The following is a 26,958-nucleotide window of genomic DNA, read 5'->3' on the forward strand; positions in this document are numbered from 1 at the left end:
TATTGATGTTTGATTGATATGATCAACGACTGCTCTCCTTTTGTTCACCTGGAAATTCCTGTTACAGACTAACATGGTTATCACTTCATTTTTTCAATACTGTATCACATCTCCTTATAAGAATAAAAAGCTGTCACTGTAGGTCGATAGTAATGCATGGTCTGTTGTACATATTTTTAGAAGGGCTAGGCCCCTTAACTGTTCAAATTTGCCCTGGGCACCTGCCCTGGCAAGTGGCGACACATGCTATGAGTGCTTGTTCTCTGAAGAGAATATCTACAGTTTGGCAATTGTTACTTGTCAATGAAGTCACTCAGGCAACTCAGCGGTGTCAAACATACATTTCTCTCCCATTGTTAAATAATGTGTTTATAAAGTAGTAGTAGTAGTATAGGAACAGTAGTACAGTAGTATTACATGCTATATTGTTGGTGTTTTTCATAGGATTATCATAGAATTATAACCCTTGTGAGATATTATTTAATCCAGAGTTTGGCTTGATGCATGTCCATCAGTGGAGGCTAGTGGGAGGAGCAATAGGATCCCAGCTAGCAGTGGGCATTGAGGAGATTACAGATGCCCCTGCAGTCTGGTGGGCCTATGGTTCCATGGTCCTATGATTCTGCCCTGGTAACTCTGCCAGGCACTCCTGAGAACATCTAGCAGAAGGTAAGAGGAGAGGATGGTGGAGAGGAAGTGTAGAGTAGGTTATTAATAAGTTAATTGTTCCTTATTTAGTGTTGCACAACATTACCACATGCATGTATGGTAGAATGAAGGCCTGGGTACTTTGTCAGCCCATTGCTTTCTTGTTGTCGTATCGCCCCATTCTCACAAATCATATGCAGCACAGTGAACAGTGAATGTAGACAGTCTGCATTCTTTGTGCTGCAGACTGGTAAGAATGAATGCGGTGTGGTATGTCAACCTGTTGTTTATTTGTTTTCGAATGTCCACCTGTGTGCGTTCATGCGTGTGTGCTTTGTTTGTGCGTGCTTGTGTGTCTATGCTTGCGTGCATGCATCTGTGTGTGTGTGTGCGCGCGCCTGTGTGTTTTTGTGTGAGTGTGTAGGTGTGTGTGCGCTCGTTTGTTTGAGTACAGTGCATGTGTGTGCACTAACTTGTAACTGACATGAAGTCCCCAGAAGCAGAGTACTGGAAAGAAGTGTAACTGCTCCACAAAGGGCTCCACCCTGCTTTTATATTTCTCTCTCTCTCTCTTTGTTTGTCTTTCGCTCTTTGCACTGTTGTAAATCCAGTTTGATAGCCTGAATGGGATCAGTCATTATTGATGCCACCTACCACCTGCCGCTGTACGGAAGCTCTACCGACTAGTTCAAATAGCAGAGTAGGGAAGTAGAGTAACTAAGGAAGTGTTGGAGACCTTCCACACAATGTAAAAAAAAAAAAGAAGAAGATGGTGTTCTTGATCTGAAATAACAGTTGGGCTCCACTTGCCAACAAACCAGCATGGCTAGACTTTGCCTGCAAGGGAGGTATGTTTCATTACCTTTAGTCTCAATTTCTCTCCCTCTCTCTCTCAATCTCAGTTTTTTTCTCCCTCACTCTTTTTATAGTATTTGGGAACATTTCAATGATTTTAATTCTGTTTGGTGTTAATTATCAATAAGATACCTCTCTAGATTTGTTGATATTCATTTTCACTTTTATGTACTTACATGCAACTGCTTTGAGGCGTCATTGCTAAAGGGTATTTCAACATACTCAAGTCAAAAATGTCACCCACAGAGCAAACTCAACTTGCCTGACTGCTCAGTTCAACTTCCTTTCCCTTGTGCCGGGTATTTGGGCAACCCTTAATGTCAACCCCTGATAGGCATTGTCACATTTTCACATTTCATCTGTCGCATTACTCAAGGGCTGTGTGTAATAGGACATATTTCATTAATATTTTTCCTGTACTTGATTTACTGTGGATATGGTTTGAGATGTAAAAGAAAACATGATTGTATGTGCGGGAAGACACAGACAGATGCATTCCCTTGGGGGAAGGGAAACAGGAGTTAACCATATGTTTAAGTACCATGTTTAATTAAGTTGTTTTCACTTGTTAGTCTATGATTATCTGTTGTAACTGAGTACTGATTTTCATACCTGTTTAACTGTCAGTATCAAAGTTTGACAGTGTTGAATGTTATGGTTAAAGTTTGACGCCAGACTGGATTCGAGGACACACTGATAATTTATCTATGACACTGTGTGATTCTGTAGCAGCTGATGTTGTGACTTCCTACAAGCCTCTCGGGCTGGTGTTTATGGAACATTGGGTGAATATGCTGTATGATTAATGTATAAGGGCTGCCACGTTACATATTTTCTTTGCTTCTGCTTTGGAGGTGTTCTCCCTGAATTCTTGTAATATACAGGATATTATAAACGACTGCTCTCCTTTTGGTTCATCTGAAAATTCCCATTACACTTTGAGACCATGATTTCTGATTTGGATTTGTCATGGGGATATTTTTGGCAAAGCTACATGTGGTTTGATAGCATTTTACATGCATCTGAAGTGTTGGATCATGTGGCTTATGGCGGGTGTATTGATGTCACTTTTACGAGAGCAAAGAGCGATTGGTCAGGAAATGAATATGATCCATAAACTGATACTGTGGGTCAGTCAGTCTCACATTATATTGTGGAGGTAGGGTTCATATCTCCTATATGATCTGTTTTTATGTAAACTATGTAGCTGTGAACTTCCTCTAAGTCTGCATCCCTAATGGCACCTTATTCCCTTTATAGTGCACTACTTTTGACCAGGGCCCATATTAAGTCTGTTCCCTTTTTCCCAAGGTACTGTAGTAGTACGTCACTCTGGTAACGTTCCACCATAATTGGCCTGTTTGCATTTCTGATTTCCACGGAACCTTGTGCAGTTGACAGTTTCTGATAGACAAATACCTAAGAACGTGTCAGAGCAAATTGACTTATTTCCATTGCTCAACACACTGCAGCCTCTGCATTTGTGTCTGTGTGGGTTGGAATGTTATCGTTTTTTACAGACACAATACGAGCACTGTGAGACTGCGAAAGTAGCCTGTCCCAACCAGTTTTAATGAAGCAGCTCACCGGAGGATCAGGTGTGTGTGTGCGTACATGCAGCATGTACGCAGTTCCGCCTGCCGCGGTTTAGTAATGGCTCCCATACAGCAGGGCTAAAGGTTTCTTCAGGCCAACTTATCATGCTGCTCCTCCATTCAGTATTCGCCGAGACCAGTTTTAACTACACTTTTTCTCCATCTGTTTACAGAACATCCAGGTGCAATTGAGTTGAACTTTCATTCACATGCAATAGGTATTTTTCTCTTTGTATGGTCAAATAAAATCCCAGAATGGTTTTAGGTACTGTTAAACCTACCAATACTACAATGTAAACTCTCAGATCGTGCTTTCAGGTTTTAGATAAGAGGTGTGTTCCCAGGTAGTAAATTGACAGCTGTAAAGTGTGCACAGTAGATTAAGTGGGTGTTTATATTTGTCCTATTTCACTCATGTACAAGTGTATATTAATTGAATGTTTCGTTTTTTTTGCATATCCCAACTCTCCCTATGACACATTGACATATATTGTTCACATTGTTGGCTTGGGGATTCGAACTAGCAGCCTTTTGGTTACTGGCCCAATGCTCTAACTGCTAGGTTACCCACCACCCTGCTTCATTATAAAGGGTGGGGATATGCTACCTCCGCAGTCTCACAGTGCTTAATAAGGCCATTTTACCAATTATAAGTGAACCAGAGAAAATGAATGTGGATAGAAACAAGACCCCAGGTGAACTGTTGGAGGCCATCAATAATCTACAAAATGGGACATTTCCTGGTAATGATGGATTCCCAGTGGAATTTTAGAGACACTTTCGTCCCAAATTACAGCTTACTAAATTTGGCGACAATCAACCTACGCACTTCCAGACACTATTAGGGCTGCAGAGTCTCTGTCCTCCTTTAAGGCACAGCTCAAGACTGTGCTGCTCAGAAAAGCTTTCAAGGACCTTTGCTAATTCTGTTCTCTCATGTCCTCTGGATCTGATGACACCTGTATATAGCTTTTTTTGTTGTCTGTGTTCTATGTTATGTGTTTTGGATTGTATTTATTATATTTATTTTTTATTTTTTTTGCGCCTTGGGTGTGAGAAAAGAGCATTACAAATTTCTGTGTGTGTCGGACAATGTTGTACATCCATCAATTCATGTTTGATTAATTTTAAATGTCTTATATTGAAATGACAACAGCAACTTTTATTTAAGTAATTATTTAAGTTGTGTTTTCATTTGTTTTACTTTCCCAAATGTAGTTTAGTTACAGAGTAATCCCAAGTGGACATGTACATCTTGTACACATACAGTAGGTTTTATCAGGTCAGTGAGGCATTTCAAACTCATAGGTAATTGATTGCCTTTAAAGAGACTATAGAGACCTTTTGCCTCTGTGCAAACTCTTGAGCGAAAGGACAAAAATTATATCTAGGAATAACCTCATTGGACAGAAAGAGGTACGCCTCCCAACGGCTTTTTCAGGTCAGTTCAGCCAAAGAAATCTGCCACTGTGATGCTTTTTAAATGCTAAATCTCTCTCCACTTGTCAGATCTACTCCCTTTTCCGTTCCTCATTTCCCCCCTTCTTTGACCATTATTATACCAAACTCAACATAGATCCAAGTGGTGAAAACATTCCGTAGCCCACTTCATGATGGCATTGAGAAGTCAGAATCCAAGACCTCCATCCACGACTTCATGGCACACCCAGAATTTCTCATCAATTACTTGGTCCACAACATCCACTTGATTGACAAGACAGACATTGAAACCGAAGAATCAGAGCGCTCAGACTGCAACAAGGTTCACCTGGCTCTTCGTCAAGCTCCTCCCCCTGCCCCCTCAACCACTCCCTCGCTGCTACTCCGCCTACCGCCACATACCGCCAGCAAAGCCTCCCCGTTACACTCAACTGCAACAACAACACTGCTGCTGCTGATCCTGAGAATGGAGATTATCTGACACCAAAAGACGCAAGACTACCAGCTGCTTCTCTCTGCTGCCCCACCAGCCCGTTGCACAGCTTGGAGACCTGTTTATAACTAAGATCTGGGGACATGATTGACAAGTAGGAAGAGGAAACACAAATGACTTTGATGGGCATGAATGTAACCCAACAAAGAGGGAATGAAGAGGAACTGGAACTGGACACATAAAGAGAAAGTATTACCTGGAAATGACATTGTATCAACCAATGGTTTTATGAATTGTTTCGTTGCCCAACCTTTACTGCTACCAGTTAGCCATTGCTTTTAGCATGCACTCTCTGCTTCAAAACACTCTCATATCCTCTCATAAAGCTCCAAAATCCAACGATGCTAACCCCGCCAGATTCTGAAAGACACTTTTGAAATGTATATCTAGGCATGCAATACAGGAGTGATTGTTGTAGTAGAGACAATAATTAACTAAAATGTATGCTTGCCCTTTTGATTGAAAATATAAAAGACTCAATGGAAAGTGAAATGGGGTAAATTCATTCAGCTTTTTAACAATATTATTGTTCAGATTATTACTGTTGTTATTCCTACTGCAATTACTACAATTAATATTACAATTATTATATTCCAGTTAATGATGCTTCAATGATTAGCTTTCTTTCCATGTTTGTATGTATTTTTTTTTAAATGCCAATTTCTAATTAAGACTTTTCAAGCTTAGAAAGTACATTTAAGTGGAAATGGAATAGCTAGGTGTACTGATGCCATGCAATCTGGAGGAGGCATATACAATCAATTACTCTCCTTTAATAGATAGCATTGAATCTGATGTTCAGAGATGGAGATCTCTCCCTATTTCTATGTCAGGTAGGGTCAACAAAATTAAAATGAATATATTACCAAGGTTGATGTATTTATTCCAGGCCTTGCCAGTTTAAATTCCATCCAACTTTTTAAATAAAATAAATGGCCTGCTCTCCAAATGTATTTGGAATGGATAGACCTCAAGAGTCAAATTGACTGTTTTATGCTCACCCTATAAAAGCTGGAGGTCTAAGACTACCTCATATGAAGATGTATTACTAGGCTGCACAACTGCCTTCACTTAAACAATGGACAGCAGACTATCCTTGTGCATGGAGGAGTATCGAAGCCGTGTTGGAACTTCCGCTCCCAGAACTCACACACACCCATACACAGATACAGAGAAGTGTAAGGACCGCGCTTGCTCTTGTTCATCTAATCCTGTTGAGGGACGAAGACCTGCAATGAAGTAAAATACTTTTTACATTTAAGAGCTCTGAATAATAATAAGGAGTGCCCCAGGTTTTTAAAGGTTGTAACCGTTTTTTTACTTTATTGAATGTTTGTTTTTTCTAATGCTGAATTATTGAGTTCACTATGGGTTTATGAATTCTAGTTTTCATGTACAGTGCCTTGCAAAAGTATTCAGCCCCCTTGGTGTTTTTCCTATTTTGTTGCATTACAACCTGTAATTTAAATGGATTTTTATTTGGATTTCAGGAAATGGACATACACAAAATAGTCCAAATTGGTGAAGTGAAATGGAAAAAATAATTTGTTTCAAAAGATTCTAAAAAATAAATAACGGGAAAGTGGTGTGTGCATACAGTGAGGGAAAAAAGTATTTGATCCCCTGCTGATTTTGTACGTTTGCCCACTGACAAAGACATGATCAGTCTATAATTTAAATGGTAGGTATATTTGAACAGTGAGAGACAGAATAACAACAAAAAAATCCAGAAAAACGCATGTCAAAAATTTTAGAAATTGATTTGCATTTTAATGAGGGAAATAAGTATTTGACCCCTCTGCAAAACATGACTTAGTACTGGTGGGAAAACCCTTGTTGGCAATCACAGAGGTCAAACGTTTCTTGTAGTTGGCCAACAGGTTTGCACACATCTCAGGAGGGATTTTGTCCCACTCCTCTTTGCAGATCTTCTCCAAGTCATTAAGGTTTCGAGGGTGACGTCTGGCAACTCGAACCTTCAGCTCCCTCCACAGATTTTCTATCGGATTAAGGTCTGGAGACTGGCTAGGCCACTCCAGGACCTTAATGTGCTTCTTCTTGAGCCACTCCTTTGTTGCCTTGGCTGTATGTTTTGGGTCATTGTCATGCTGGAATATCCATCCACGACCCATTTTCAATGCCCTGGCTGAGGGAAGGAGGTTCTCACCCAAGATTTGACAGTACATGGCCCCGTCCATCGTCCCTTTGATGCGGTGAAGTTGTCCTGTCCCCTTAGCAGAAAAACACCCCCAAAGCATAATGTTTCCACCTCCATGGTTGACGGTGGGGATGGTGTTACATTTTTACATTTACATTTTAGTCATTTAGCAGACGCTCTTATTCAGAGCGACTTACAGTTAGTGAGTGCATACATTATTTTTTTTTTAAAAATCATACTGGCCCCCCGTGGGAATCGAACCCACAAACCTGACGTTGCAAACGCCATGCTCGACCAACTGAGCTACATCCCTGCCGGCCATTCCCTCCCCTACCCTGGACGACGCTGGGCCAATTGTGCGCCGCCTCATGGGTCTCCCGGTCGCGGCCGGCTACGACAGAGCCTGGATTCGAACCAGGATTTCTAGTGGCACAGCTGGCACTGCGATGCAGTGCCTTAGACCACTGCGCCACTCGTGTTCTTGGGGTCATAGGCAGCATTCCTCCTCCTCCAAACACGGCGAGTTGAGTTGATGCCAAAGAGCTCCATTTTGGTCTCATCTGACCACAACACTTTCACCCAGTTCTCCTCTGAATCATTCAGATGTTCATTGGCAAACTTCAGACAGGCCTGTATATGTGCTTTCTTGAGCAGGGGGACTGCAGGATTTCAGTCCTACACGGCGTAGTGTGTTACCAATTGTTTTCTTGGTGACTATGGTCCCAGCTGCCTTGAGATCATTGACAAGATCCTCCCGTGTAGTTCTGGGATGATTCCTCACCATTCTCATGATCATTGCAACTTCACGAGGTGAGATCTTGCATGGAGCCCCAGGCCGAGGGAGATTGACAGTTATTTTGTGTTTCTTCCATTTGTGAATAATCGCACCAACTGTTGTCACCTTCTCACCAAGCTGCTTGGCAATGGTCTTGTAGCCCATTCCAGCCTTGTGTAGGTCTACAATCTTGTCCCTGACATCCTTGGAGAGCTCTTTGGTCTTGGCCATGGTGGAGAGTTTGGAATCTGATTGATTGATTGATTCTGTGGACAGGTGTCTTTTATACAGGTAACAAGCTGAGATTAGGAGCACTCCCTTTAAGAGTGTGCTCCTAATCTCAGCTCGTTACCTGTATAAAAGACAGCTGGGAGCCAGAAATCTTTCTGATTGAGAGGGGGTCAAATACTTATTTCCCTCATTAAAATGCAAATCAATTTATAAAATTTTTGACATGCGTTTTTCTGGATTTTTTTGTTCTTATTCTGTCTCTCACTGTACAAATAAACCTACCATTAAAATTATAGACTGATAATTTCCTTGTCAGTGGGCAAACGTACAAAATCAGCAGGGGATCAAATACTTTTTTCCCTCACTGTATGTATTCACCCCCTTTGCTATGAAGCCCCTAAAGAAGATCTGGTGCAACCAATTACCTTCAGAAGTCACATAATTCATTAAATAAAGTCCACCTGTGTGCAATCTACGTGTCACATGATCTGTCACATGATCTCAGAATATATACAGTGGGGAAAAAAAAGTATTTAGTCAGCCACCAATTGTGCAAGTTCTCCCACTTAAAAAGATGAGAGAGGCCTGAAATTTTCATCATAGGTACACGTCAACTATGACAGACAAATTGAGAAAAAAAAATCCAGAAAATCACATTGTAGGATTTTTATGAATTTATTTGCAAATTATGGTGGAAAATAAGAATTTGGTCACCTACAAACAAGCAAGATTTCTGGCTCTCACAGACCTGTAACTTCTTCTTTAAGAGGCTCCTCTGTCCTCCACTCGTTACCTGTATTAATGGCATCTGTTTGAACTTGTTATCAGTATAAAAGACACCTGTCCACAACCTCAAACAGTCACACTCCAAACTCCACTATGGCCAAGACCAAAGAGCTGTCAAAGGACACCAGAAACAAAATTGTAGACCTGCACCAGGCTGGGAAGACTGAATCTGCAATAGGTAAACAGCTTGGTTTGAAGAAATCAACTGTGGGAGCAATTATTAGGAAATGGAAGACATACAAGACCACTGATAATCTCCCTCGATCTGGGGCTCACGCAAGATCTCACCCCGTGGGGTCAAAATGATCACAAGAACGGTGAGCAAAAATCCCAGAACCACACGGGGGGACCTAGTGAATGACCTGCAGAGAGCTGGGACCAAAGTAACAAAGCCTACCATCAGTAACACACTACGCCGCCAGGGACTCAAATCCTGCAGTGCCAGACGTGTCCCCCTGCTTAAGCCAGTACATGTCCAGGCCCGTCTGAAGTTTGCTAGAGTGCATTTAGATGATCCAGAAGAGGATTGGGAGAATGTCATATGGTCAGATGAAACCAAAATAGAACTTTTTGGTAAAAACTCAACTCGTCGTGTTTGGAGGACAAAGAATGCTGAGTTGCATCCAAAGAACACCATACCTACTGTGAAGCATGGGGGTGGAAACATCATGCTTTGGGGCTGTTTTTCTGCAAAGGGACCAGGACGACTGATCCGTGTAAAGGAAAGAATGGGGCCATGTATCGTGAGATTTTGAGTGAATTCCTCCTTCCATCAGCAAGGGCATTGAAGATGAAACGTGGCTGGGTCTTTCAGCATGACAATGATCCCAAACACACCGCCCGGGCAACGAAGGAGTGGCTTCGTAAGAAGCATTTAAAGGTCCTGGAGTGGCCTAGCCAGTCTCCAGATCTCAACCCCATAGAAAATCTTTGGAGGGAGTTGAAAGTCCGTGTTGCCCAGCGACAGCCCCAAAACATCACTGCTCTAGAGGAGATCTGCATGGAGGAATGGGCAAAAATACCAGCAACAGTGTGTGAAAACCTTGTGAAGACTTACAGAAAACGTTTGACCTGTGTCATTGCCAACAAAGGGTATATAACAAAGTATTGAGAAACTTTTGTTATTGACCAAATACTTATTTTCCACCATAATTTGCAAATAAATTCATTAAAAATCCTACAATGTGATTTTCTGGATTTTTTTTCCTCATTTTGTCTGTCATAGTTGACGTGTACCTATGATGAAAATTACAGGCCTCTCTCATCTTTTTAAGTGGGAGAACTTGCACAATTGGTGGCTGACTAAATACTTTTTTTCCCCACTGTACACCTGTTCTGAAAGGCCCCAGAGTCTGCAACACCACTAAGCAAGGGGCACCATGAAGACCAAGGAGCTCTCCAAACAGGTCAGGGACAAAGTTGTGGAGAAGTACAGATCAGGGTTGGGTTATAAAAAAATATCCGAAACTTTGAACATCCCACGGAGCACCATTAAATCCATTATTAAAAAATGGAAAGAATATGGCACCACAACAAACCTGCCAAGAGAGGGCCACCCACCAAAACTCACAGACCAGGCAAGGAGGGCATTAATCAGAGACCAAAGATAACCCTGAAGGAACTGCAAAGCTCCACAGCAGAGATTGGAGTACCTGTCCATAGGACCAATTTAAGCCATACACTCCACAGAGCTGGGCTTTATGGAAGAGTGGCCAGAAAAAAGCCATTGCTTAAAGAAAAAAATAAGCAAACACGTTTGGTGTTCGCCAAAAGGCATGTGGGAGACTCCCCAAACATATGGAATAAGGTACTCTGGTCAGATTAGACTAAAATTGAGCTTTTTGGCCATCAAGGAAAACGCTACGTCTGGCGCAAACCCAACACCTCTCATCACCCCGAGAACACCATCCCCACAGTGAAGCATGGTGGTGGCAGCATCATGCTATGGGGATGTTTTTCAGCGGCAGGAACTGGGAAACTGGTCAGAATTGAAGTAATGATGGATGGCGCTAAATAGAGGAAAATTATTGAGGGAAACCTGTTTCACTCTTCCAGAGATTTGAGACTGGGACACAGAGGTTCACCTTCCAGCAGGACAATGACCCTAAGCATACTGCTAAAGCAACACTTGAGTGGTTTAAGGGGAATGTCTTGGAATGGCGTAGACAAAGCCCAGACCTCAATCCAACTGAGAATCTTTGGAGCAGTTTTGCCTTGAAGAATGGGCAAAAATCCCAGTGGCTAGATGTGCCAAGCTTATAGAGACATACCCCAAGAGACTTGCAGCTGTAATTGCTGCAAAAGGTGGCTCTACAAAGTATTGACTTTGGGAGGGTGAATAGTTATGCACACAAAAAAAAATATTTTGCATCTTCAAAGTGGTAGGCATGTTGTGTAAATCAAATGATACAAACCCTCCAAAAATCCATTTTAATTCCAGGTTGTAAGGCAACAAAATAGGAAAAATGCCAAGGGACGGTGAATACTTTCGCAAGCCACTGTATGATACCACATTGATTGGTTTTGTTTCTGAATTGTATTGTTGAGTTTTTACACCATACTGTTAGGGTTATTTTGAGTTATATGCCTTACATTTGAATCCATTCTAAAAAGTTATATTTCCGTATATCTCTAAATTAAGCCCAAAGGTAATTTGTCCAAATGTAATACATTTTCGTAATACAAGCCAATTGCCTTCCTTTGGTTCTTTGTGAGTATATGTGGTCACCCCTGTTTTACATCCTACAAAGCTCAGTTACAGAAGGGCACGGTAAGGGAATTTACAATGACAACGCCTTTATGTCCTGGTTCCAAAGTAGCATCATGAATTTTGAACGTGTTCTCTACTGGCTTTCTACTGTCATTCAATCAATTACAAGAAAGATTTGGATTATCCAAGGCCGATTTCTTTAAGCTCTTACAACTCAGAGGCATCTAGCATAGAAAAAATACTGAAAGAAGCTGCTATGCCAAAGACGTTCATTGCCAAGTTATATAAAGGGTTTCTGTTCATTTCCTGGTTGGTTTCTTCTGGTTTTTCCTGATGCTTTCATCACCAGTCTAATTTATGAACAATGGTTGACAAATAAAGAGAATTCAAATCTAGGTCTCTCTTTTGTGTTTCTTTAAGCCAAGTTTTTATTAGACCTTATGTAAATACAGTTGAAGTCGTAAGTTTACATACACCTTAGCCAAATACATTTCAACTCAATTTTTCACTATTCCTGACATTTAATCCTAGTAAGAATTAGTTAGGATCACCACTTTATTTTAAGAATGTGAAATGTCAGAATAATAGTAGAGAGAATGATTTACTTCAACTTTTATTAGTTTCATCACATTCCCAGTGGGTCAGAAGTTTACATACACTGAATTAGTATTTGGTAGCATTGCCTTTAAATTGTTTAACTTGGGTCAAACGTTTCGGCTAGCCTTCCACAAGCTTCCCACAATAAGTTGGGTGAATTTTGGCCCATTCCTCCTCACAGAGCTGGTGTAACTGAGTCAGGTTTGTAGGCCTCCTTGCTTGCACACGCTTTGTCAGTTCTGCCCACACATTTTCTATAGGATTGAGGTCAGGAATTTGTGATGGCCACACCAATACCTTGACTTTGTTGTCCTTAAGCCATTTTGCCACAACTTTGGAAGTATGCTTGGGGTCATTGTCCATTTGGAAGACCCATTTGCCACCAAGCTTTAACTTCCTGACTGATGTCTTGAGATGTTGCTTCAATATATCCACATAATTTTCCTTCCTCATGATGCCATCTATTTTCTGAAGTGCACCAGTCCCTCCTGCAGCACAGTACCCCCACAGCATGATGCTGCCACCCCCGTGCTTCACGGTTGGGATGGTGTTCTTGGGCTTGCAAGCTACCCCCTTTTTCCTCCAAACATAACAATGGTCATTATGGCCAAACAGTTCTATTTTTGTTTCATCAGACCAGAGGACATTTCTCCAAAAAGTACAATATTTGTCCCCATGTGCAGTTGCAAACCATAGTCTGGCTTTTCTATGGCGGTTTTGGAGAAGTGGCTTCTTCCTTGCTGAGCGGCCTTTCAGGTTATGTCGATATAGGACTCGTTTTACTATAGATACTTTTGTACCGGTTTCCTCCAGCATCTTCACAAGGTCCTTTGCTGTTGTTCTGGGATTGATTTGCACTTTCGCACCAAGGTACATTCATCTCTAGGAGACAGAACTCGTCTCCTTCCTGAGCGGTATGACGGCTGCGTGGTCCCATGGTGTTTATACATGCGTACTATTGTTTGTACAGATGAACGTGGTACCATCAGGCATTTGGAAATTGCTCCCAAGGATGAACCAGACTTGTGGAGGTCTACCATTTTTTTCTGAGGTCTTGGCTGATTTCTTTTGATTTTCCCATAATGTCAAGCTAAGAGTCACTGAGTTTGAAGGTAGGCCTTGAAATACATCCACAGGTACACCTTCAATTGACTCAAATGATGTCAATTAGCCTATCAGAAGCTTCTAAAGCCATGACATCATTTTCTGGAATTTTCCAAGCTGTTTAAAGGCACAGTCAAACTAAACTTGTAAACTTCCGACTTCAACTTCGTGGTCAAAAGTTTTGAGAATGACACAAATACCAATTTTCACAAAGTCTGCTGCCTCAGTTTTGATGATGGCAATTTGCATATACTCCAGAATGTCATGAAGAGTGATCAGATGAATTGCAATTAATTGCAAAGTCCCTTTTTGCTATGAAAATGAACTTAATCCCCAAAAACATTTCCACTGCATTTCAGCCCTGCCACAAAAGGACCAGCTGCCATCATGTCAGTGATTCTCTCGCTAACACAGGTGAGAGTGTTGACGAGGACAAGGCTGGAGATCACTCTGTCATGCTGATTGAGTTAGAATTACAGACTGGAAGCTTTAAAAGGAGGGTGGTGCTTGAAATCATTGTTCTTCCTCTGTTAACCATGGTTACCTGCAAGGAAACACGTGCCGTCATCATTGCTTTGCACAAAAAGGGCTTCACAGGTTAGGATATTGCTGATAGTAAGATTGTACCTAAATCAACCATTTATCGGATCATCAAGAACTTCAAGGAGAGAGGTTCAATTGTTGTGAAGAAGGCGTCAGGGCGCCCAAGAAAGTCCAGCAAGCGCCAGGACCGTCTCCTAAAGTTGATTCAGCTGCGGGATCGGGGCACCACCAGTGCAGAGCTTGCTCAGGAATGGCAGCAGGCAGATGTGAGTGCATCTGCACGCACAGTGAGGCGAAGACTTTTGGAGGATGGCCTGGTGTCAAGAAGGGCAGCAAAGAAGCCACTTCTCTCCAGGAAAAACATCAGGGACAGACTGATATTCTGCAAAAGGTACAGGGATTGGACTGCTGAAGCCTGGGTTAAAGTCATTTTCTCTGATGAATCCCCTTTCCGATTGTTTGGGGCATCCGGAAAACACCTTGTCCGGAGAAGACAAGGTGAGCGCTACCATCAGTCCTGTGTCATGCCAACAGTAAAGCATCCTCAGACCATTAATGTGTGGGGTTGCTTCTCAGCCAAGGGAGTGGGCTCACTCACAATTTTTTTACCTAAGAACACAGCCATGAATAAAGAATGACACCAACATATCCTCCGAGAGCAACTTCTCCCAACCATCCAAGAACAGTTTGATGATGACCAATGCCTTTTCCAGCATGATGGAGCACCTTGCCATAAGGCAAAAGTGATAACTAAGTGGCTCGGGGAACAAAACATCGACATGATTGGTGTAAATCTGCTAGTAAGCTAGCTCGATTTATTTGACTGATCCCAGAAAGCTGCCCTTTTCGTCCTCATGCTAGCTAGCAGTAGCCACCGCAGCCATTTTGGAATGGCAGTATCAGCCAATCAGCTCCTTTGTTGTTCCATTCCAAAATGGCTGCGGTGACTATTGCTAGCTAGCATGAGGACGAAAATAGCAGTTTTCAATGTTTTCGATGTATCAGTGTGGATAAAGGTAACATTTGGGGTACAGTGTCATATACCATCCCTGCATTGAGGTATGTTTTCAGACCCATATTTCGTGCTGGCTCCACAGTGTCTTAACCCTTTAGACCCCAATAGAATTCTAGAATGCTTCTGTAGATTGCTGAGAATTTTCTATATAAAGCTCATTTTCTCACACATTTCAAATAAACAGACATAGCTCAAAAACAAAGAACAAATGACAATTACAAGTTAACTTAGTTTTAAAGAGCACAACCTATTCTTTAATATGACACCACATTCATGTCAATAGGAATAACACTCATTTTGTCAAGACACTCACTATCAAAAAATGATTAACACTCAACACAACAACAAAAAACCTAGAGTATTTAAATTGTATTAAATTTGACTAAATTACTCACTTAAGATGTACCAAGTATAATATAAATATATATATAAATATTATTTACATATAAATAAAAAAGGTATTCAAAATATGACCAGAGGAAAATATTCAGAAAGTATTTCAAAACCCACACAAAGTAGGCTATTGGATTGACAACGAGTCTGACCTCTGTAACAATGTAAAAATGCAAACAACTATTCAGAGACTTTTTCAAAATGTAGGTAACCTCTCTCATTAAGATTTAGTACAGACCAGGCCTGACACAAAATGTAGAAATAGTAGCTTACTTTGACAACAATTCAGTGATGCAACAAGTGTTAGATAGAGACAAATACAGAGAGAAGACACAAAACACAACAACAGTTCAGAGACAATAAAAGATTTGTAGGACATATTCATATTTCACACTGTCACTTTAGTGTTTGCATTTAGCCTACAACATGTCATGGAACTTCTGGAAGCATGGCCCCATCCTGCAAAGTAGCACAGAACATGTAGAGCACCCAAAGGAGGTGTCTACACATCTCCCACCCTTTGCCCTGCGTCCACTCCGGATACACACCACACCCTCTCTTGTGCCCTTCAAACTTCACCTCAAATTAGTTGCAACTCAGTCCACACGCCCTGGTGCCACACTCTCGGCTCCCCTCTTCCTGCCACTGTAGCCATATCACAAAATGAATGCACAAGCTGCATTTTGAATGCCTTCAGTGACCAGTGCCTGCGGTTTCTGGGAAGGGGCCTTTGCAGGTTCCCGCACACAATGTACGCATTTATGATGGCAATGTTGAGCATCCCCCAAAACACATACTTCCACCATTTTCTGCCTGTGCGTCCAACATTGTAATAGCTCCTCAGTTGGTCGAGATGGTCAACCCCGCCCATTTTCTTGTTGTAATCCACTAGAAGCTCTGGAACAGATACAGTGGGGAAAAAAGTATTTAGTCAGCCACCAATTGTGCAAGTTCTCCCACTTAAAAAGATGAGAGAGGCCTGTAATTTTCATCATAGGTACATGTCAACTATGACAGACAAATTGAGAAAATAAAATCCAGAAAATCACATTGTAGGATTTTTAATGAATTTATTTGCAAATTATGGTGGAAAATAAGTATTTGGTCACCTACAAACAAGCAAGATTTCTGGCTCTCACAGACCTGTAACTTCTTTTTTTAAGAGGCTCCTCTGTCCCTCCACTCGTTACCTGTATTAATGGCACCTGTTTGAACTTGTTATCAGTATAAAAGACACCTGTCCACAACCTCAAACAGTCACACTCCAAACTCCACTATGGCCAAGACCAAAGAGCTGTCAAAGGACACCAGAAACAAAATTGTAGACCTGCACCAGGCTGGGAAGACTGAATCTGCAATAGGTAAGCAGCTTGGTTTGAAGAAATCAACTGTGGGAGCAATTATTAGGAAATGGAAGACATACAAAACCACTGATAATCTCCCTCGATCTTGGGCTCCACGCAAGATCTCACCCCGTGGGGTCAAAATGATCACAAGAACGGTGAGCAAAAATCCCAGGACCACACGGGGGGACCTAGTGAATGACCTGCAGAGAGCTGGGACCAAAGTAACAAAGCCTACCATCAGTAACACACTACGCCGCCAGGGACTCAAATCCTGCAGTGCCAGACGTGTCCCCCTGCTTAAGCCAGTACATGTCCAGGCCCGTCTGAAGTTTGCTAGAGTGCATTTGGATGATCCAGAAGAGGATTGGGAGAATGTCATATGGTCAGATGAAACCAAAATAGAACTTTTTTGGTAAATACTCAACTCAGTCGTGTTTGGAGGACAAAGAATGCTGAGTTGCATCCAAAGAACACCATACCTACTGTGAAGCATAGGGGTGGAAACATCATGCTTTGGGGCTGTTTTTCTGCAAAGGGACCAGGACGACTGATCCGTGTAAAGGAAAGAATGAATGGGGCCATGTATCGTGAGATTTTGAGTGAAAACCTCCTTCCATCAGCAAGGGCATTGAAGATGAAACGTGGCTGGGTCTTTCAGCATGACAATGATCCCAAACACACCGCCAGGGCAACGAAGGAGTGGCTTCGTAAGAAGCATTTCAAGGTCCTGGAGTGGCCTAGCCAGTCTCCAGATCTCAACCCCATAGAAAATCTTTGGAGGGAGTTGAAGGTCTGTGTTGCCCAGCGACAGCCCCAAAACATCACTGCTCTAGAGGAGATCTGCATGGAGGAATGGGCCAAAATACCAGCAACAGTGTGTGAAAACCTTGTGAAGACTTACAGAAAAACATTTGACCTGTGTCATTGCCAACAAAGGGTATATAACAAAGTATTGAGAAACTTTTGCTATTGACCAAATACTTATTTTCCACCATAATTTGCAAATAAATTCATTAAAAATCCTACAATGTGATTTTCTGGATTTCTTTTCCTCATTTTGTCTGTCATAGTTGACGTGTACCTATGATGAAAATTACAGGCCTCTCTCATCTTTTTAAGTGGGAGAACTTGCACAATTGGTGGCTGACTAAATACTTTTTTCCCCCACTGTAAGTTCCTACCACTTTTAAAAACAACTCCAAAAACCCTGTCACTGTCACTTTAGGCCCAGGCTGTGTGGTACAAGGGTGAATGGTGGGACTTAGGGCAGACACACACCATGGAAACGTATGCTCCCATCTCGGGTGTGCTTTCCCTCTTCCCCTCCCTCTTCCTCCTGTCCCTCTGCTTCCTCCTCTCCCTCTGCTTCGTCCACCCTCCTCCTCTCCCTCTCCCTCCTCATGTTCCTCTCCCTCCACTCTTTTCTCCATCCTCTTCACTCTCCCTCCACTCTCCTCTCCTTCACTCTCCCTCCTCTTCCTCTTCCTCTCTCCCTCCACTCTCCTCTCACTCCACTCCTCACTCCACATCTCTATTCCTCCAATTGTCGCTAACTCCTATTCCTCCCTGCCTTTTGCTGCTGAGCCCTTAGCTTTCAATGACCTAGAGGAACAGAGTAACAAAGGGAGAGGAGAGGAGCAACAAATAGGATACAATTGTAGTCAGGAACATAATCTCTCTCTCACTGTCTCTCTCTTCCTTTCTCTCTGTCTTTTTCTCAACCATTCACATATTCTCTTCCTAATAAGGGGTTTCCATAATAAATTGTGTGACACACCTCCCATTCCACACACACACACACTCAAACCTCCTATCAACACTTGGTTTCTTGCCTGACAGACTAACTACAGAGTTCGCCAATGTTAGCTGATTAGTTAAGAAGCTGTGACAGTTTCCAAATGAATTGCATCGGTAGAAACAGGACAAAACAAGCAACTTGTTAGCTGGCTATGTAAACAAATATCCAACTCATCATATGAGCTCCACTGCGGGGGCATCTACTACCCTAACACAACAGCTAAGCTGTCAAATAATAGGAAAACGAGGCAATGTATAGCCTATGAATATCTTCACCTAGCAAACATGACAAACCATAACCTAAGCCCAAACATAAACACCTATTACTCTAGCCTTCATTTCGGTGGATAGTTAGCTGGTTGTCTGTATGGCTAGCTAGTGAAAGTGACAGCTGAGGTTGACGCTTCGTGAGCGCTGCCCAAATGTACCACTACACACAACTTTTCTTGCCTGACAGACTAACTAGTTAGCTAGCTAGCTAGCTAGCTATAGCTAACAACTTGGGCCGTTTCCATATGAATTACATAGGTAAAAACAATACAGAAAAACCAATTAGTTAGCTAACTATATACAGCTAAACACTGCAACTATTTCCATGAGACAGCGCGCAATCATTCGAGCTCCACCGCTGATGTGCTCGCCTGTACCAACCAAGTTATCATGACATGACTTGCTAATCTGTGAGCTATTCCCCAAGTTTCACAGCATTAAACATTGACAACACCAAACATATATCTGCTGTTTACTTATTTCACTCACCTCGACATGGTCGCTTTTCAAAGTGCAAGGAGGTGTGCAAATCCGTATCACATCCGTATCACCAACCAACATAGATTAAGCCTCTTTCACACTGAAAAGTAATGTCTGCTTTGGCACTGTCATTTTGAGTAATGAAGTTTTTAAAAAGTCAAAAAAAAGTTTATGGTTGATGACAACAGCCACGCGAGTACAACAACAGGTTGTTAGCAAGTTACTTTTGCAATAGCTAAAGAGTTGTGTATGTGTGTTTGTTTTTCAGGATGAAGATGGGAAGGCACAAATTATTTTTCTGCTGCGCGTTGGTTCTGTATATCCTCTCCCAGCTGCACTACTACAAGGCCCTCCACTACAAGCCTATGCTGAGAGAGCTGCATGTCTCCTCTGTCAATGCCCTGAGCTTCCTCTGGAGAGGGACGGGGAACCCTTCACACAATGCTCACCCAGAGAGGTGGCCTCTCCCTGGGCCTGTACCCTCCGACACTGGCCTGTGGGAACCAGGGGAATACCGGGAGGACCAGGGGAATGCAAAGGTGGGTGAGGTGAGGGGGCAGATGACACGACTTTCCCTATACATTGTTTTGGGTCTATATGACATTGTCATTGATATGTTTCATTTTACTCCTATTGTTCTCCCACTCAGGGCCCGTGGGGCAAGGAGCAGCCTGACTCAGGGAATGTAAACAGAATGATGGCCACTCTCCCAGACCCCAAAGGACCATGGGGGGAACTTCACAAACGGAGCTTCCATCTTCGCGATGACCCCACCCCATTCTTTGTGCACACCAAGTCTGGAGCATATTGCTTCAGAGAGGGGACAGAAATGACTTCTCTCAAAGACCACTTAGGACAAAAGGTCCAGGCAGCCGGAGAGGGCCAGCGTAAGATCCTGCATGCACACCAAGAGGAACCCAAGTCAGCCCAAGGGAAATCAGCCTGGGGAAAGAGGCTGGTGAAGTGTATGTGTCGCCCAGGCTGGCACGGCCCTCACTGTGGCATCCCCACCATGGTGCAACACTCCAACCTGCCCACTAAGGGGCGTCTGACATCCAGAAAGGTTCCTCGGAGGGTCATCAATGCCATAAATATCAACCACGAGTTTGACCTCCTCCACGCCCGCTTTCACGAGTTGGCCGACACAGTGGACCTCTTCCTGGTGTGTGAGTCAAACTTCACGGCCTACGGAAATTCCAAGCCACTGCACTTCCTGCGCCTTCTGCTCAACGGGACCTACGACTATGTGTACCACAAGATCCTCTACGTCTTCCTCGATCACTTCCCTAAAGGCGGCCAGCAGAACGGGTGGATCGCTGACGACTACCTACGAACATTTCTAAGCCGTGACGGGATGTCCAGGGTGCAAGGCGCCAGGCCGGATGATGTCTTCCTCATCAACGACGCAGACGAGATCCCGGCCCGCGAGGGCATCCTTTTCCTCAAACTCTACGACGGCTGGACGGAACCTGTGTCCATCCACATGAGAAAGTCCCTGTATGGTTTCTTCTGGAGGCAGTCCGGGACGCTGGACGTCCTCTCCGCCTGCACCGTCGCCATGCTCTTCGCTGTCTACAATGGAGACGGGATATCGCTGAGGCGTAGGGAATACTTCTCCATGCCAGGTTTCCGGAACTACCAGAGGAAGAGTGGACACATCCTGGTGCAGTGGTCCATTGGGAGTCCCGTCCACTACGCAGGCTGGCACTGTTCCTGGTGCTTCAGACCAGAGGGAATCTCCCAAAAGCTCATCTCTGCCCAGAATGGAGACTTCCCCCGCTGGGGAGACTATGTGGAAAAACGAGACATGAACTACATCAAGGGCTTGATCCGGACTGGGGGATGGTTCGATGGCTCGGTGGGGGAGTACCCACCCACAGACCCTAAAGAGCCTATGTACGCACCCAAATATCTATTAAAGAACTTTCAGCTGTATCGCTACGTACTTGATAACCCATATGCCTGAATCTGGTAGAAAACCGGTGAGGATTATTTTGTTTAAATCTGTTTTATATTGTTTAATACAAATCCAGGTATCCCTCACTAAAGCACTATAGGCTTATTTTAGCCGTCGCTTACTTTGACTACACAACTATCTCATAGCCTTCTTGCAAACTGATCATTTATGGTGTACAAGTGAATGAATGTGAGGCCAAAAAGCATATGATCCTGCCAAACAATTGTCACAATGCTTTTAGACATTTTTGTAATCTGTATCCATTGTTCATTGAGGGAGACATTTCTCGAGAAACAAAAATCAATTTATTCTGCTATGGTCTAGTGATTCACATCACGTCTGGTAATTCAATCTGTTCTAGACAGTCAACTTTACATTTATAAGCAAACATAATGGTTTCCTTGGTTTTGTCCTTAAAAATGGATTGCAATTCTTCACCATTTAAAGAAAACATGAGAATAATATTCCTACAGCTCCTAGGGACATATCCCCTGTAAATAGGATGTATACCAACGACAACGATTAATGTAATGGAGAGTTTATCGCAATGCTATTGCTTAGTTAATAAACAACAGACTGTCTGCCATCAATCGGATCAGCCTTCGATATGACGCAAGTCATTTGTTTCTGCCTGAATGACAATAGAGTAGACTGAGAGGCCTATTCAATGGAAACCAGTGAGTCAACAATACAAACAAAAATGAATGATGTTATGAATATCTTAGTTCATTCTTGTTTCGCACTGTAGACATTGTTTTGTTGAGTAGCTACATGAATCCAAACCTACTAGCAGTAACAGCAGTAACAGGAGGACATAAAGACAGACAAAAGTGCACAAAAATAAGTCATGTATTACTTTTTTAACCTAATTATTAGTATATTTTTAGTTACATGCCTCTATTCACAGTGCTTGGCTTGGGCAGGAGCTCACCAGAGCTGAGTCCCGGCACCTCAAATGTTCTACTGCTTGGGCTCCTATTCCTCTGATAGAATATTAGCTCAAAAGTATTGTGGAGCTCCTACACCTAAATATAAACAGTGCCAGCATACAAAATTAGTACCGGAATCTATTTCAGTCGAAGTCAAGCACTGTCTATTTATCTCCAGATAAATATACAATATTAGGAAGGTTAAGACTGCTGTTTACTGTTGTTAAATCTTTGACTCTATTTTTTGAAGCCATGATCCTGACCACATGTCAATGTGGACACTTTTGTTAATAATTAGCATTAGCGCTACTTTGGCTTGGGAGAATTACTTTGGGAATAAGGGGATAATAATCATTTATTGGTTATTGATGATGATTCTCTTGGGAATCTAATGCATGTTGATTGATGCTCTGACTTGCAGTTTGCACACATTCTCTCATGGCCTTTAAAACTACCTCCTCTGAACTTTCTCAACACCTCTCATTCCTCAATCACTGTTTTGACTATTTGTGCTCTCAACCCTTAAACTTATTCTGCCTTATGTGTGTGTGTGTGTGTGTGTGTGTGTGTGTGTGTGTGTGTGTGTGTGTGTGTGTGTGTGTGTGTGTGTGTGTGTGTGTGTGTGTGTGTGTGTGTGTGTGTGTGTGTGTGTGTGTGTGTGTGTGTGTGTGTGGAATGTGTATTTTATCTATCTTGTTCGAAATTATTGTAAAGGTGCCACTTTTCGATAACTTTTCTATCTGGAGTCCACAGGATGAAAAGGGGGACTTACCACAGTGGCTACATTTAAAGGCCAGAATCTCAGGAATCTTAGAGAATGGCATCCAAACTATAGAGACTACACGGTTGTTCAATGCTGCAGCATGTTTACATTAACAAAAAAAGGCCTTGGATGTTGTTGACTTTGCTTTTTTAGGGGGATTTAGACATCTGCATGGTCTTTTGTAATTTATAATTTCTGTATGGTGTCCAATAATTTTTGTGCAACTATGAGGTACAGCTTCTGTGTTCTAACTTCATTACCAGATTGTTTAAATAAATAAATAAAAAATCCAGAAAAACGAATGTCAAAAATGTTATAAATTGATTTGCATTGTAATGAGGGAAATAAGTATTTGACCCCTCTGCAAAACATGACTTAGTACTTGGTGGCAAAACCCTTGTTGGCAATCACAGAGGTCAGACGTTTCTTGTAGTTGGCCACCAGGATTGCACATATCTCAGGAGGGATTTTGTCCCTCTCCTCTTTGCAGATCTTCTCCAAGTCATTAAGGTTTCAAGGCTGACGTTTGGCAACTCGAACCTTCAGCTCCCTCCACAGATTTTCTGTGGGATTAAGGTCTGGAGACCTTTGTTGCCTTGGCCGTGTGTTTTGGGTCATTGTCATGCTGGAATACCCATCCACGACCCATTTTCAATGCCCTGGCTGAGGGAAGGAGGTTCTCACCCAAGATTTGACGGTACATGGCCCCGTCCATTATCCCTTTGATGCGGTGAAGTTGTCCTGTCCCCTTAGCAGAAAAACACCCCCAAAGCATAATGTTTCCACCTCCATGTTTGATGGTGGGGATGGTGTTCTTGGGGTCATAGGCAGCATTCCTCCTCCTCCAAACACGGTGAGTTGAGTTGATGCCAAAGAGCTCGATTTTGGTCTCATCTGACTACAACACTTTCACCCAGTTCTCCTCTGAATCATTCAGATGTTCATTGGCAAACTTCAGACGGGCCTGTATATGTGCTTTCTTGAGCAGGGGGACCTTGCGGGCGCTGCAGGATTTCAGTCCTTCACAGCGTAGTGTGTTACCAATTGTTTTCTTGGTGACTATGGTCCCAGCTGCCTTGAGATCATTGACAAGATCCTCCCGTGTACTTCTGGGCTGATTCCTCACCGTTCTCTTGATCATTGCAACTCCACGAGATGAGATCTTGCATGGAGCCCCAGGTCGAGGGAGATTGACAGTTATTTTGTGTTTCTTCCATTTGCGAATAATCGCTCCAACTGTTGTCACCTTCTCACTAAGCTGCTTGGCGATGGTCTTGTAGCCCATTCCAGCCTTGTGTAGGTCTACAATCTTGTCCCTGACATCCTTGGAGAGCTCTTTGGTCTTGGCCATGGTGGAGAGTTTGGAATCTGATTGATTGATTGATTGATTCTGTGGACAGGTGTCTTTTATACAGGTAACAAGCTGAGATTAGGAGCACTCCCTTTAAGAGTGTGCTCCTAATCTCAGCTCGTTACCTGTATAAAAGACACCTGGGAACCAGAAATCTTTCTGATTGAGAGGGGGTCAAATACTTATTTCCCTCATTACAATGCAAATCAATTTATAACATTTTTGACATGCGTTTTTCTGGATTTCTTTGTTGTTATTCTGTCTCTCACTGTTCAAATAAACCTACCATTAAAATTATAGACTGATAATTTCTTTGTCAGTGGGCAAACGTACAAAATCAGCAGGGGATCAAATACTTTTTTCCCTCACTGTATGCCATATCTGTCTAACTGTGCTCTTTCACAAAAGCTCTCAACCTATAACCTATATACTTATTATGGACACAGTATGCTTTACATTAGTTATCTTGTTGTTATTAGTTGTTGTTAGTTGTTATTAGTCCCATCCTTCAACTCCATTCAACACCACCCACCTCTCTTAACACCATCCATATTCGATTTCTATTTGCCATATAATTTTCAACTGTACTGTGATGTTTTACAAAAGTTCTGAACCCTTCTATTCTCATTGTTTCTACAGATTGTAAATTGAAAATAAACATATTATTATATTATTGATCGATTGACTATGACTTTTCAGATCACCCAGTAGTGCTATATGCAGGGTTAGCTCCAGGTAAATATTGCAATCCTTTAGCCATTCCTGGACCTGTGTCCAAAAACAAGCTACAAATGGACAGTACCAAAACAAATTATTTAATGATTCTGTCTCTTCGCAGCAAAATCTGCAGATCTGGGAAGATTGTATCCCCCATATAAATATTATATTTGTAGCAAGAATTATATATAATAATTTACATTGAAAAATTATACGTTTGCGTATCAGTTCATAAACACTATGCCATGGAATCGGTACGTCAAAAATCTCTTCCCAACTATTTTGCAATCTATATGGGACGGCTGTTAATCCTTTGGTCCTTAAATGAAACTGGTATACTTTTTAATTTATCACAATTGTCTTTAACCAATTATGTTCTGTAATGCAGGGCCGACAGACAAGTTCCTTACTTTTTCCCCCTTCCACTTTTCTCTTCCATTTTTGCGGTAATGCTGCAATTATTTGGTTGTAATTTTGGGTAGAGCAGACATTTCCATATGTTTTTGTTAGCTGCATGTGCGACATAACTCCACCAAAAAATAATGTTTTTTTTATCAATTAGTATATTTGAGTTTAACCACAATATTTGTTGCATTATTTGTTCTGTCGTTTCTGTAGGATTAAATTGAAATTGCAACCAACTTTCTATGGTTTGTTTTAGAAATAGTGATATTTGGGAGATGATTTCCTTTTCAAATAACTGAAAGTGAGAGGTTGTAATCTGAATAAAGGGAAAAAGGCCATTCTTGAACATTGGTTGACAATCTTACTAATTTGCTAGAGAACCAGTTTGGATTTAAGTATAACTTTTGTATGACTGAAGCTTTTAGTGATAGGTCTAATGCTTTAATATTAAATAATTTCTGTCCGAATTCATATTCATTATATAAATTGGCCCGTTTAATTTTGTCTGGCTTGACGTTCCAAATAAAATGGAATATTTGTTTCTCATATAATTTAAAAAAATGTTCGCTAGGCGTAGGCAAGACCATAAGCAAATAGGTAAACTGGGATAATACTAAAGAGTTAATCAGGGTGATTTTTCCACAAATTGACAGGTATTTACCTTTCCATGGTAGCAAGATCTTATCATTTTTTGCTAACTTTCTATTAAAATGTATTGGAGTGAGATCATTTATTTCATTTGGGATATGTATTCCGAGTATATCCACATCACCATCAGACCATTTTATTGGTAAACCACATGGTAATGTAAAAATGGGATTCAAGTTGTGGATTTAAAAGAAAACATGAATCATCAGCGTACAATGACACCTTTGTTTTTAAACCCTGGATTTCTAATCCCTTGATATTATTGTTGGATCAATCGGTCGATGTGTCCTTGAGCACTTAACACCAATTTGCTCCAGGGGTGCCGTACTAATATGGCTGACCCTGTAAAACAACACATTTCAATGCACCTATCTGGTGTATGTGACAATAAAACATGTTATTATTATTTTTTACTACACTGTAATTACACTGTGCCTGCCTAACGACCATGTAAAGACACAGGTATTAATTAAGGACACTATTTGTTTCACCAACTTGTTTCATGTCAACAAGTGATTATCAGGAAAGGCATTATTGAGTTACATTTAGAGTCTAGAGCAGGGGTGTCAAACTCATTTTAGCTCAGGGGCCACATGGAGGAAAATCTATTCCCAAGTGGGCCGGACCGGTAAAATCATGGTATATATAACTTAAAAACAACAACTTCAGATTGTTTTCTTTGTTTTAATACTATCAACATAAAACATAAAGCTGGAGCCTGAGGACAGTGTGTCCAAAATAGTACAAGCACAACATCACTATTAATCATAAAACACCTCAAGTTTATTTGAAAATTCTAAAGAAAAAGAACACACAAACACACAATGCCTCAGTGATTCACATAACTGTTTCACAGATCACAGAACTATATCAGGGTGTCATTTCTCAGGCAGAAATGTAGATACAAATAATGAAATCCTGTTCCCCAAACAAGTGCAAGAACCACAGAGTC

General features: G+C 41.8%; 1 protein-coding gene across 1 annotated transcript; it reads left to right on the plus strand.

Annotated features, from left to right (window-relative positions):
- Window positions 1–1,415: 1,415 nt before the first annotated feature.
- On the plus strand, window positions 1,416–22,169 carry mgat3a (beta-1,4-mannosyl-glycoprotein 4-beta-N-acetylglucosaminyltransferase a). The gene is made up of 3 exons (XM_041880876.2): window positions 1,416–1,496; window positions 19,505–19,775; window positions 19,886–22,169. Exons 1-3 carry the CDS (start codon window positions 1,471–1,473, stop codon window positions 21,200–21,202), a joined length of 1,614 nt encoding a protein of 537 aa, XP_041736810.2. The 5' UTR covers window positions 1,416–1,470; the 3' UTR covers window positions 21,203–22,169.
- The last annotated feature ends 4,789 nt before the right edge of the window (window positions 22,170–26,958 follow it).

Source organism: Coregonus clupeaformis, chromosome 7, assembly GCF_020615455.1.
Source record: "Coregonus clupeaformis isolate EN_2021a chromosome 7, ASM2061545v1, whole genome shotgun sequence".
Classification (NCBI taxonomy): domain Eukaryota; kingdom Metazoa; phylum Chordata; class Actinopteri; order Salmoniformes; family Salmonidae; genus Coregonus; species Coregonus clupeaformis.

Bases quoted from the DNA above. Each gene is read 5' to 3' on its own strand.
- mgat3a (XM_041880876.2), top strand. From the start codon at position 1,471: ATGGCTAGACTTTGCCTGCAAGGGAG. The intron at 1,497-19,504 runs GTATGTTTCATT...TTTGTTTTTCAG, and splicing joins AGACTTTGCCTGCAAGGGAG to GATGAAGATGGGAAGGCACA. The intron at 19,776-19,885 runs GTGGGTGAGGTG...TCTCCCACTCAG, and splicing joins AGGACCAGGGGAATGCAAAG to GGCCCGTGGGGCAAGGAGCA.